This window comes from Geotrypetes seraphini, chromosome 2, assembly GCF_902459505.1.
Source record: "Geotrypetes seraphini chromosome 2, aGeoSer1.1, whole genome shotgun sequence".
Classification (NCBI taxonomy): Eukaryota; Metazoa; Chordata; class Amphibia; order Gymnophiona; family Dermophiidae; genus Geotrypetes; species Geotrypetes seraphini.
This window is the reverse complement of record NC_047085.1, coordinates 394,634,687-394,648,020: the sequence shown is the minus strand read 5'-3', so window position 1 is coordinate 394,648,020 and position 13,334 is coordinate 394,634,687. Positions and strand designations below refer to the sequence as shown.

The 13,334-nt window shown below is 44.4% G+C and overlaps 1 protein-coding gene across 4 annotated transcripts in view; it reads left to right on the top strand.

The window, feature by feature from the left end:
• Positions 1-13,334, top strand: part of FAM221A (family with sequence similarity 221 member A) — a 226,730-nt gene that overhangs the window by 209,646 nt on the left and 3,750 nt on the right. For all 4 annotated transcript variants that reach the window (XM_033930865.1, XM_033930866.1, XM_033930868.1 and 1 more), the window contains one exon: positions 1,063-1,151. In XM_033930865.1, the coding sequence (XP_033786756.1) occupies positions 1,063-1,151 (89 nt within the window). The remainder of the gene's footprint in view (positions 1-1,062; positions 1,152-13,334) is intronic.

Genomic DNA, 13,334 nt, shown 5'->3' with positions numbered 1-13,334 from the left:
CCCTCCAAATGTTCCTCAGCCCTAGAGCCGCCCTAAAGGGAAGGCTAAGCCCGATGCTTCCACCCCCCTTCATGTGCTACATGGCATGTGGCACAAGGGCATTCTTTTGGCATTCAACCAGCACAAATCTGGTATGAATTAGGGGTTAAGAGAGCCCAAGGACTCTATCCCTGCCAGCTTTGAGGCAAAATCCAATATGGCCAACGCAGCAGCATTTTTACACCAAAAAGTGGCTCAAAATGATTTTACTAAAAGTAAAAACCCAGAAAACAGGATTTTAGAGGTAGGGAAACCTTGGCAGAAACTTTTAAAAATAGTTTTCAGACCCATTCCCTTGATTTTTCCCATAGCTTGTAATAGGCTTACTATGACATATTCTCTGAAGGTGCTGCAGCCTGCCTTAGCTCTAAGCATTAGCTGGATCTGAGAGAAGAATCTTTGTCTCAATCAGTCAGTCCTCCAAATGCTGAGATCTTCAGGCTGCCAGTCAGACTGATCATCAAGCCCCACAGAATCATGCATGGGAAGGGGTGAGGTGAAATTGCATCCTGCATCCTACACCCTGAGAGCCTCCTGTGGAAGCCTAATAGTCTGCACTCAAGCCTATGTGATTCAGTAGGTGAGCTCAGCTACCAGGGATATGACCCTGAGCTCCACAAAGTTTTCTGCAAGCTGGCTAAAACAGGTCCCCAAGGAATTAATCTGCCAGCTACAGACCTAAGTCTGCTTCTCAGACAGAGCTTTCCCCTGTACTGGGGATCTCTGGTGCACCGATAGCTACAAAAACCATGAAGATACCTAAAATAAAGAAAAATACAGAGCAGATCAGAAAGACACCTTCCGAGTCATGTGCAAAAGAAAAAACTGAAGGGGGTGGCAGAGCCCTCTGGAGAAGGAAAATGATTTGAAAACCTTGAATTGATTCCTTCTGCATGGCTTTGAGCATGAGGAGAATATCCTGCTGTCCAGAATAACACACCTATAGCACTAGAAAAGGATTTTGGAGAGCACATTAGAGTCCTTCTTCAGTAACTTATGATATTTTCTCTTATATTTATTTAGGTTCTTCTAATATGACAAGACAAGTTGCACAATTAAAGTCATCAGAAGAAGATGACATGGCTTATTTTGAAAGGCAATACCAAGAGCGAGTAAGTTGTTGTAGTATGCAGGTGAAGAAGTAGCTCTAATTCCATTGTTTTTAAAGCAATTGTTCAGTTTGAGACTGTCCTGAGCCAGTAGAAATCTATATAAAATAAAAAAAGAAAATAACTCTTATACCGTGAAGTCAATATTAAAGCATTTATCTGGGTAGCAGCACCTGCTATTTGGATAAATTGTGCTGATAAAGATATTCAGCAGCCCCATAGCAATAGTATCACTGTCTTTATAGACCACCAAAGTACTATCTAGATAGTGCTAGGTGGTTCATGAACAGAGTTGGAGCAGAGATCAGTTATCCAGATAGTGGTGGTTTTCAGTGCTGCTACTTGGCTAACTATCTTGTATAACTTAGGATGCAAAATGTCTATTTTAAGTGCTACCCAGATAGCACCAGATACTTACTACAGTATCCTGATATTTATTGGCAGCCACTGTCTTAAGTACTGCTGCTGAATATCTGAATGTTTCTTTGCATGCTGCTACTGGTGTTTAAAACTTGCCAACAGCAAGCGAGCCTTGGGTGGAGGAGATTTTTGTTGCTGTTTTTTTTTGTTTTGAATTATTTCACAGCTTTTAGGTACCAGTTCAAGGTGAGTTACATTCAGATATAGTAGGTGTATCCGAGGACAAGTAGGCAGCATATTCTCATATGTGGGTGATATCATTCATTGAGCCTGGTACAGACAGCGCAAAAGTTTACTGTAACTTTTAAAATGAAAAAAAAATCTCACACTGCCCGCACTGCGCATGTGTGAGTGCCTTCCTGCCTGCTGCCAACTCATGGGACCATCAGTTCTTTGTTTTCCAAGGAGCAAAGATACTCTAAAGTTCCTCTAAGTGTGTATTTTATTATACGCATATTTAATGCATATATTGTAAACTAAACTAAACCTTAAGTTTATATACCGCATCCTCTCCATAATTATAGAGCTCAGCACGGTTTACAAGAACTTAAATATAGGAAGTAAAAGAATAAGGGGTTGGGGTTGAGTACAGGGGGGAAGAGAGCATTACATTTTTGTGAAAAGCCAAGTTTTCAGGTGCTTACAGAATAATTGGAAGGAGCCCAGATTCCATAGTGGGACAGGAAGATTATTCCAAAGCCCTGTGATTTTGAAGAGGAGAGATTTTCCCAATTTACCCGCATAGAGAATACCTTGTAGAGAGGGGAAGTATAGTTTATGTTTTTGGTTAGGCCTGGTGGAATCAGGACTCGAGGAGTTATAAGATAGTGGAATAAGGGGAGGGAGGATGCCGTGAAGGATCTTAAAAGCTAGGCAAGTGCATTTGAAATGAACTCTGGAAATTGCTGGGAGCCAGTGAAATTTGGCCAGAAGTGGGGAGACATGATCAAATTTGCATTTTGCAAATATCAACTTAGCCGCAGTGTTCTGGATTAGCTGAAGTCTTTGAAAACTTTTTTTAGTTAGGCTTAAATAGATGGCATAACAGTAGTCTAGTCTGGAGAGGATGATAGATTGGACAAGGATGGCAAAATGTTGATGGCGGAAGTAGGATCTTACTTTCCTCAACATGTGGAGGCTAAAAAAGCATGACTTTACCAAGGAGTTGAGGTGGTCATTGAAGGAAAGGGAAGAATCAATAATGATGCCTAGGACCTTGCTTGAGAACTCAAGCTGCAGCATGGTGCCAGAGGGCAGTGAGAAGAGGGTGGGCAGCTGTTCTAATTTTGGGGCCGAGCCAGAGCAGTTTTGTTTTGGATTCGTTTAGTTTCATTTGTACTGAGAGGGACCAGGAATGGAGTCTCGTTATGCAAACTGTAATGTTCTCGGAGAGATTGGTGAGGTTCAGGTCTGTCTCGAGAAGGACAAGGATGTCATCAGCATATGTATAGATTGTTTCAAGGGGAGATAGTTGGAAGAGTTTCAGGGAAGACATATAGATGTTGAAGAGAATAGGGGATAGGGGTGATAGCTGCGGGACTCCGCAAGTTGGTTTCCAAGGAGCGGACATGGTGCCATTTGTGTTGACAGTGTAGGAATGGGAGCGTAAGAAGTTCGAGAACCACTCTAGGACGGTGGAGTCGATGCCTATCTCGGAAAGTTGATAAATTAGAATATCGTGGTGGACGACATCGAAAGCTGCAGAGAGACTGAATTGTAATAGGACAGCGAACTTATTACGAGAATGTAATTGTTGCACCTTTGAAATTAAGGAGACCAGTAGGGGGATTCGGTGCTGAAGTTGGGTCTGAAGCCATATTGGTATGGTAAGAGAATGGATAATCTCTCTAGGTAAGATGAGAGCTGGTTAGAAATGATGGCTTCTAGCATTTGAGTCAGGAGAGGGATATTTGCTATGGGGCGGTAGTTAGATGGTAAGGAAGGTTTAAGATCAGCTTTTTTCAGTAATGGAGACAAGGCAATATGTCCCATTTCTGCGGAGAATAGGCCAGATAGTAAAGCAGAGTTTATAAGTCTGGTAAGGAAAGGATTGTATGCATATTTTTTGCGTCTTCCTGTCTGAGTCAAAATTTTTTATTTTCTTCTTATCTCTTTCATTTGATACCAAAGCTTTCAATTTATTGCTAACTTTAATTTTTGGGCCTACTGGCCCTTTTTCAGCCTGTTCTAAAGTAACGTCACCTTTTTTCAGTATATCTTTTACTCAACCTCCCTCTAACCATTGAGTCTTGTAACCTCATGTCGGCAGTTTTCCTGTCCATGTCCAAGGTATTAAGTGGATCCAAAGAGTGCACTCTATGTCAAAGGACTATTTCAGGTATGGACCTACACAACTGGTGTGCCCAGCGCCTAGATCCTAAACACCAGGATGTTTCTTGCACGCTCTGCTCCAAGTTGCAGAAGATGTCACTTAAAGCCAGAAAGTTGAGATATGAGAAAATTGTTGGGTCAACTTTTGGGATATCAATAATGTCTGAAAATTCAGACGCTGATGCACATTGTCCAACATCTGTTCTCCGGGTGCTGCCTCTCTCAGAGGAACCTAGTCAAAAAACATTTCTCCCTCTAGGTCTGTTTCTGCAGTCTTCACCATTGAAGCACTTTAAGCAACAATAGACTGAAACACCTATGAAGCATGTCTCAAAGTCACAAATACTCCAACACTTGATGCAGCCCGCACCCATAGTACCTTTGCAAGTATCGGTACTGGTGCCATCACTGCACGATCAGTACAGAGAACTATTGCAGAAAGAACTAACTGGGCTGCTGCAAGAGCATGCTATGCAAATTTCTGCCTCAACATTCCAAGCCTCTGCTCAGTCTGAGCATCATAGAAACATAGAAATAGACGGCAGATAAGGGCCACGGCCCATCTAGTCTGCCCACCCCAATGACCCTCCCCTACCTTTCTCTGTGAATAGATCCCACGTGTCTATCCCATTTGGCCTTAAAATCAGGCACGCTGCTGGCCTCAATAACCTAAAGTGGAAGACTATTCCAGCGATCAACACCCTTTCAGTGAAAAAGAATTTCCTGGTGTCCCCGTGCAGTTTCCCGCCCCTGATTTTCCACGGATGCCCCCTTGTTGCTGCGGGACCCTTGAAAAAGAAGATATCTTCTTCCACCTTGATGCGGTCCATGAGATACTTGAATGTCTCGATCATGTCACCCCTCTCTCTGCGTTCCTCGAGTGAGTACAGCTGCAACTTATCCAGCCGTTCCTCGTACGGGAGATCCTTGAGTCCCGAGACCATCTGGGTGGCCATTCTCTGGACCGACTCCAGTCTCAACATATCCTTACGGTAATGCGGCCTCCAGAATTGCACACAGTATTCCAGGTGGGGCCTCACCATGGATCTATACAATGGCATAATGACTTCAGGCTTACGGCTGACGAAACTCCTGCGTATGCAACCTATGATTTGCCTTGCCTTGGATGAAGCTTGCTCCACTTGATTGGCAGTCTTCATGTTCTCACTGACGATCACCCCTAAGTCTCGTTCTGCTTCAGTTCTTGTTAGGATCTCGCCATTAAGGGTGTAAGTCTTGCATGGATTTTGGCTGCCCAGGTGCATGACTTTGCATTTTTTGGCATTGAAGCTGAGTTGCCAGGACCTAGATCAGCGCTTCAGTAGGAGTAGGTCATGCATCATGTTGTCGAACATTAAATTTATGTCTGTTGTGCTTTTGCCCACTACATTGCTTAGTTTGGCGTCATCGGCGAATAATGTTATTTTACCTCGCAGCCCTTCTGCCAAGTCTCTTATAAAGATGTTGAATAGGATCGGGCCTAGGACCGAGCCCTGCGGCACTCCACTGATTACCTCCGTCATTTCGGAGGGGGTGCCGTTCACCACTACCCTCTGAAGCCTACCTCCAAACCAGTTCCCAACCCATTTCGTCAATGTGTCGCCCAATCCTATAGAACTCATCTTGCTCAGCAACCTGCGGTGTGGTACGCTATCGAATGCTTTACTGAAGTCCAGGTATACGATGTCCAGGGACTCCCCAGCATCCAGCTTCCTCGTCACCCAGTCAAAGAAGCTGATCAGGTTGGATTGGCAGGATCTCCCCTTAGTAAATCCATGTTGACGGGGATCCCGTAGATTCTCCTCGTTCAGGATCGTATCCAATTGGCGTTTGATTAGAGTTTCCATTAGTTTGCACACTATTGATGTGAGACTCACCGGTCTGTAGTTTGCTGTCTCCATCTTGGAGCCTTTCTTGTGGAGTGGAATGACATTAGCCGTCTTCCAGTCCAACGGGACGTTATCCGTACTAAAGGAGAGATTGAAGAGCGCGGATAGCGGTTCCGCCAAGACATCACACAACTCCCTGAGCACCCTGGGGTGTAGGTAGTCAGGCCCCATTGCCTTGTTAACCTTAAGCTTTGACATCTCGCAGTAGACACCGCTGGGTGTAAACTCGAAATTACTAAACGGGTCATCTGCGTCAACCCTTGTTTGTAGCTGAGGGCCGAGTCCTGGCGCCTCGCGGATGAAGACTGAGCAGAAGTATTCATTTAACAGTTGGGCTTTTTCCGAGTCCGCTTCTACATAGTCTCCGTCTGGTTTCCTAAGATGTACTATCCCGCCTGAGTTCTTATTTCTGTCACTGATATACCTGAAGAAGGATTTATCTCCTTTCTGGATGTTCTTTGCTAGAGACCCCTCCATGCAGAATTTGGCCTCCCTAACTGCTGTTTTGACGGCTTTTGACTTGGCCAGATAGACTTCCCTAGTGTCCTGTTTCCCTGATTGTTTGTAAGAGATGAATGCTTTTTTCTTCTCCTTGATGAGGTCCGAAATCTCCGCAGAGAACCACTGTGGCTTATTGTTCCTTCGCCGTTTACTTACTGATTTAACATAGCAGTTTGTTGCTTCTTGTATGGTGGCTTTCAAAGTCGACCACATTTCTTCCACGTTATCGGTTTCTGCTTGGCTTTGTAGTGCCTGGTGAACGAAGTCTCCCATTTCTTTGAAGTTTGTGTCCTTGAATTTGAGGACCTTGGTCAGTGTGGTAGATTTAGTGAAACCTTTCCTGAGATTGAACCATACCATGTTGTGGTCACTGGAGGCCAATGTGTCGCCCACTGAGACCTCTGTGACACTTTCTCCATTGGTAAGTATCAGGTCCAGTATTGCCTGATCCCTTGTTGGTTCCAACACCAGTTGCCTGAGTCTTGCTCCCTTCATAGAGTTTAATAGCTTCCTGCTGCTGCCGGAAGCAGAGGAAAGCATGTCCCAATCCACATCAGGCATGTTGAAGTCACCTAACAATACTGTGTCCCCACGCAAGGTGATATTTTCTATATCTCCGATTAATTCCATATCTAGGTCATCCTGTTGTCTTGGGGGTCTGTATATTATGCCAAGATACAGGCATTTGTCCTTCCCTCTGGCCAAATTTACCCAAAGGGATTCCCCAGTGTAGTGGACATCTGTGATTCTGGTGACCTTAATGTCATCTTTAGTATATAATGCTACACCTCCTCCCATTTTGCCCTCCCTGTTCCGGCGAAGCAAGTTGTAACCCGGTATGACCATGTCCCACTCGTGGGAGTCCGTGAGCCAGGTTTCAGATATCGCCACCACATCCAGGTCGGCATTCCTCATTTCTGTTTCTAATTCCAGGATCTTGTTTCCCAGACTGTGGGCGTTTACGTACATAGCCCTCCATGTTGTATGTTTGTTACGTCTCAGTGGGGATGTTCCCGCTTGAGCTACTTGGACACCTTTAGCATTATTCGCATGTTTTGTACATTTACCTAGACCCAGAGTTACAACGTGCACCTATCCCGGACTCCCTAGACCCAGAACTACAGTGTGTTCCTATCCCAGACTCGGAAATGTGTGTACCCCGTGGGGGTATTCCCACTTGGGCTACTTGAACTCCTTTAGTACAATTTGCAATGTGTGTTCTCTCGCTGGACCCAGAATTACAATGTGTACTCCCCTTAGACCCTGAATTACAATGTGTACTCCCCTTAGACCCTGACTTACAATGTGACCCAGAATTATAATGTGGGCCAACCCCAGACTCGAAAGTGTGTATACTCTCCCCTGACCCAGATCGGTGTTTACTTACCTTAGTCTCAAAAAAGTATTGGCAGCTTAGCTCGCCAGGTAGGTTGTTTGTGCCCGTACCCTCCCCCAACTTACCTAGTTTAAAGCCCTGTGTAGTAGGCGGGCTAGACAGTGTCCAAGGACGTTCTTCCCTCTTCTGGTCAGGTGTAACCCGTCTGGTCCCTGTAGTCCTTGCAATGCCTCTCCATGGTGCAAGAACCCAAAGTTCATCTCCTTGCACCATCCCTGCAGCCAGTCGTTTGCCCTCTGGATGCGATCCTCCCTGGCACTGCCCTTGCCCCTTACTGGGAGGATCAAGGAGAAGACCACCTGCGCATCCATCCTCCTCAGCTTCTCACCCAGGGCTCTGAAGTCTTCAGGTATGCTCTCCGGGGTGCTCCTGGTGGTGTCGTTGGTTCTGACGTGGATGAGAATCATGGGGAAGTGGTCACGGGGCTTGATGAGTCTGTCCAGGCAAGCGGTTACATCCCGGATCCTGGCCCCTGGCAAACAGCAGACCTCTCTTGATTTCAGGTCTGATCTACAAATTGGACCCTCGGTGCCCCTCAGCAGCAAATCCCCAATGACCACCACTCTGCGCTTCTTAGGAGTGGGCCGATCTGTTGACTCTGGAACTGGAACCGTCTGCTGAACAACTTCCTGTTTCTCGTTGTCAAGACCTTCCTGTAGCAGCTGGTATCTGTTCCTCAGGGTGATTTGTGGTGTCGATGTAGAGCCGCCCTGTATGTGAGAGAAAGAGACAGAATAAGGTCTTCTGCGTTTTCCTGTGGAGGAAGTCACCAGCACTGACATAATTAATGCATGATGAGACATGTCATGGGTATTCATTATCAACACATGACATCAGCACACATCAGATGCATCCATCATTGATGCACAAGGTCGAGGCACATCACCGCTGTCAATCGGTGCATGATGCCGAAGTACACCACCTGTGGCCACAACACGATACAGATGCACATGAAGTATGTTCATTGTTGCTCGACTTCGGCGCACATCATAGGTGTCCATTATCACCAATAAGACTTGCATCCACTTCAAGAGAATGAAGTTCATTATATCACTCTCGACGTTCCCTTATACAATCTGAATCTTCAAGACCGAATGTCCAGAAATATGACTCAGTTTTATCTTTCTGCTTTTTCAGCAGCTGTCCAGATCTGTCAGCGGAAGATTCTTACAGTACACCATGAAATTCACCCCACAGGTCGCCTCCAGAAAGTCTTTCCTTTGCAAAGTTTATCAGACAAATGGGGCAGGCATTTCCTATAAAAATGGAATCTGAAAAACAACCGTGAGCAGAATACATGGATGCAGTTGACTACAAAGAATGCTAAAGGTTCCACTCCACAACCTCATGAAAGAGGCCTTATTAAAAAACAAACAAACTGGGAATCTCCTCATAACGTCCAAGTAACACAATGAAAGTTGGACAACCTCTATAGAATCCAATCCTGTCCTGGCTTTGATAGACCACAATTACAACACCAATTTTTGGTCACAGAGTCTACCTTGAAGAAGGCACTTAGTACCAGGACTTATGCCAGTAATCCCCCTGGGAAAGAAGGTAGAACTCTGGACACAAAATATTCCAAGCAACCATACTGACAAACAGAATTTAAAACTACAATTTTTACACGACATTTTATCTGAAGTCTCTTGTCCAGGAGATATCTCTATGGCCAATATATTCCATCAGAACATCTTCACTCATACCATCATTTAGTCAATGATCCCCTTGAAACAAGGAAATACATGGCTCGTTCTACATTTGACACCTTTGATATTACCTCTCGAGCCTCTACAGTATCCATTGCAATGCACAGACAAATGTGGCTGCAGATATCTGATCTGGATGTCAACATTCAAGACTGTCTTTCTAACATCCTGAATAGGAGATGATTTATACAAAAACTGTATAAAGGAGGCCACTCAACAACAAAAAAATCAAATATCATACTATCTTCATAACGAGCTTATCCTCAATCTCAGCCTACAAGGAGATAGTCAAACACTCAAGCACACAAATTTCTACTTGAAACACAGATATCATCAACCTGCTATGTCTACTCAACTAACGACTCAAAAGACGGTCCAGACAACAAAGGCAGCAGTCTGTGCCTTCTCAATCCAAACTATAGCAGTCTTTTTGACTTTCTTCTAGAGAGCATAGTCAGTATTTTTTTCTCAACCTTCACCTCAGACTCTACCTACCAGGGGATGACTCGCCAATGATCATCAACTTATAACTTCAGATCACTGGGTCTTTGAAGTGATGAGTCAGGGCTATGTCTTTCAATTGCACAAAAGACACCCAAATCATCCCCCAAGAGAGTATTTTTTTCCAAGTCCCAGTAAAAGACCCTCCTACTCCCAGTAAAAGACCCTCCTTTGCCAGCTCTCAGCCCTACTCCAGCTTAATGCCATAGAAATTCCCTTTTAGGGGAGGGGCAGAGGGTACTACTCAGAATATTTTCTCATACTGAAAAAAAAATTGAGTTCTTTGTCCAATTCTGGACCTCCATGCCCTCAACAAATGCTTGGTCAAGGAGAAATTTTGAATAGTCTCTCTGGGAATCTTATTACCTGTAATGGAGAAGAACAACTGGTTCTGTTCTCTAGACCTCAAGGAAGCCTACATACATATTCTCATCCTCCCAGCCCACAGGAAATATCTTTGCTTTCAAGTGGAAACATGCCACTTTCAATACAAGGTACTCCCTTTTGGACTGGCATTAACACCCAGGGTATTCATGAAATGTCTTGTAGTGGCTGCAGTCCTTCGCTCACAGAGTTTTAATGTGTTCCCTAACCTAGTCGACTGGCTGATCAAGGCATCCATACCTCAACAGGTTCACCAGGTCATGAATGCAACAATTTGTCTACTCATATTTTTAAGATTTGCAGTCATCTACAAAAACATTATGTCTAAAACCCATGCAGACTTTGGAGTTCATTGGAGCCCTCTTAGACAAGACTCAAATTCAAGCCTACATGTTTCAACAGACACTCAGTACTCTAATTCAGATTTGTCAGAGGGTCTCCTCACATTATCACATAACAGCATGACAAATGCTACAACTTCTAGGCCACATGGCTTCCACAGTACATGTAACTCTGCCTGTTTACGTCTTAGGGAACCTCAATGGGTGCTCTTGACCCAGTGCACCCAGATGGAAAAATTGCTTCCATTTAGATTGATAAGACTTTCTGGTGGAGGGGCACTTTGCTGCAAGAAGAACTGTTTTCACAGGTTGAGAAAGTGGGAGGTGAGTTAGGGGCGAACTTTCAATTTCCAAGTTGTCAAACTGAGACTGTGGAGTGTGGGATGTAGTAGTTCACCATTCTGCTGAGAGAGAAGAGAGGGATGGTCTCCCAAGTGAATTGGGGGAACGTCCAGAAGGAGTAGGCACCAGATTTGTCTGGGACATCAAGGAGCAATGAGTATGATGTAAGCTTTGTCTCTGGTAACTTTCTGAAGTTCTCTGGAAATTAGAGGAAACAGTGTGAAGGCATAGAGAAGGTTGTGCTCCAATGAATGGAGAAAGCATCCCTTGCTATGGCTTGAGGAGCTAGACAAAGAGAGAAAAATGTGCCGGATTTGGCATTTTCTGGAGAAGCAATCCACTTGGGGAGTTTCCCAGTGTTGGAATATTTGCTGTAGGATGAAAGGATTGAGAGTCAACTCCGGAGGGTCAAGTTTCCTGCTCATGGAGTTTGCGAGGATATTATGTTCTCCTGGAATATATACTACTTGTAGATGGACCCGAAGTGTCAGAACATAGGTCCACAGGCAATAGGATTTTCTGCAGAGTGGAAGAGATCTCAAACATCCCTGCTTGTTGATGTAGAACATTTTACTTGATTGTCTATCTGAATAAGAATGCATGTGTTGTAAATCCAAGGATGGAAGGCTGAAAGAGCATAATACACTGCACATAGTTCCAAGTGGATGAAATGTAGGGATCGTTCTTTCATTGACCACTGACCCTGAGTCTGAAGGAGGAGTCAAGATGTACCCCCCAGCTTTGGTTGGAAGCATCCATTGTTATGGTGAGAAGAGGAGGTGGAAGTTGGAATGGATAGCCAGCCTGTAGGGAAGTGGAGTGAATTCACCAGAGGAGGGAAGCTGGAATCTTTGCAGAACGAGGAATCATCCTGGCGAGAGAATTAAATAGTTGATTCCAGTGTAATTTGAGGTGCCACTGTAGGGGTTGCATGTGGCATGAGAGAAATTGAGGCTACCATGTGACCTAAGAGACGTAGAATGGTGTGAGCTGATAAGGCAGAAGATCATTTTAAGTGCCAGACTGATGTCTGTCTGGGGAAGATAGGCCCTTGCAGAGTCCATGTCTAAATGTGCTCCAATGAACATGAGGAAACGTGTTGGAGTAAGGTTGGACTTCTGGAAGTTGATGATGAATCCCAGCAATTATAGGGTTAGAACCGTGGTTTGGATGGTGAGCAATAAATGGTCTCTGGAATGTGCTACTAAGAACCAATCGTCTAGTTAAGGAAACACCATATGGTGCTGATTTTGCAGGTGTGCCATTCTTACAACTAGACACTTTGTGAACACCTTTGGTGCTGAAGGCAGGCCAAAAGGTAGAACCTTGTACTAAAAGTTCTGGTTGAGGAACTTGAAGTGAAGAAGTGCCAGTGGGAAGAATAAATAGAAATGTGAGTGTATGCATTCTTGAGGTCTAGGGCGGCTAACCAACCATATTGTTTCAATAGAGGAAAAATTGCTAAGAGATAAATCATCCTGAATTTTCCCTTCTTGAAGCAGGTATTGAGTGGTCTGAGGTCGAGAATTGGACAAAGACCTTGCATCTTTTTGGGAATGAAGAAGAATTTAGAGTAGAAGCCCTTGTTTATTTTGGCAATCTGGACTTCCTCAATGGCATTGCGCAGCAGAAGGGATACCTCTGCTGCAAGTTTTGGAATGTGCTGGTGTGGCGCCTTGGATGGCAGAGGTGGTTGAGAGTGTGGGAAAGACAATTGAGGAAGTATCCTTGAGAAATTATACGGAGGACCCATTGGTCTTTGTAAAGGCCTTCCAAGCTGAAAAGTAGTGAGTTAGCCACCCTCCCACTGGCAGATGGTTAAAAACTAGAAGTAGGTTTAAGAGGAGGAAGTTGAGATGTAGATGATTGATTATGGTCCCTTGTATGTTGAGAGTGTAAGGCGAAGACTGTGATCTTTTGTAGGGCAGGTTGATTGTAAGGAGCAAATCTGTGTTGCGAATAATACTGTTGAAAAAACTGTTGACAGTATGCTCTACAATAAGAAAACAAAGAGGAAGGGCATCAAAGCTGTTGAGGTTGTTCCAAGGGATGTGCTGACAGTTCCTTACTAGTTGAGGAATCTTCTTTGTTGTGAGACTGTCGCTTTTACCTTTTCACCAAAAAAGCAGGGAGCACTTGCCAGTCTATTGTGAAGGTCTTCGCCAAGATCTGAAGCTCTAAACCATGCTGTGCATCTAGCAACTTTAGCCACTTCTGCCATTCGGGACGTCATGTCATAGGCATCATAATTGGATTTAATTAAATGGTAAGTGGATTCTTGAAGGGCAATGGGAAGATTTCCTTCTGGGGAGCACTTAACAGAGATTTTGTTGTCTTAGCCGTTTTAATAGCCGACCCCGATATCATTGAAT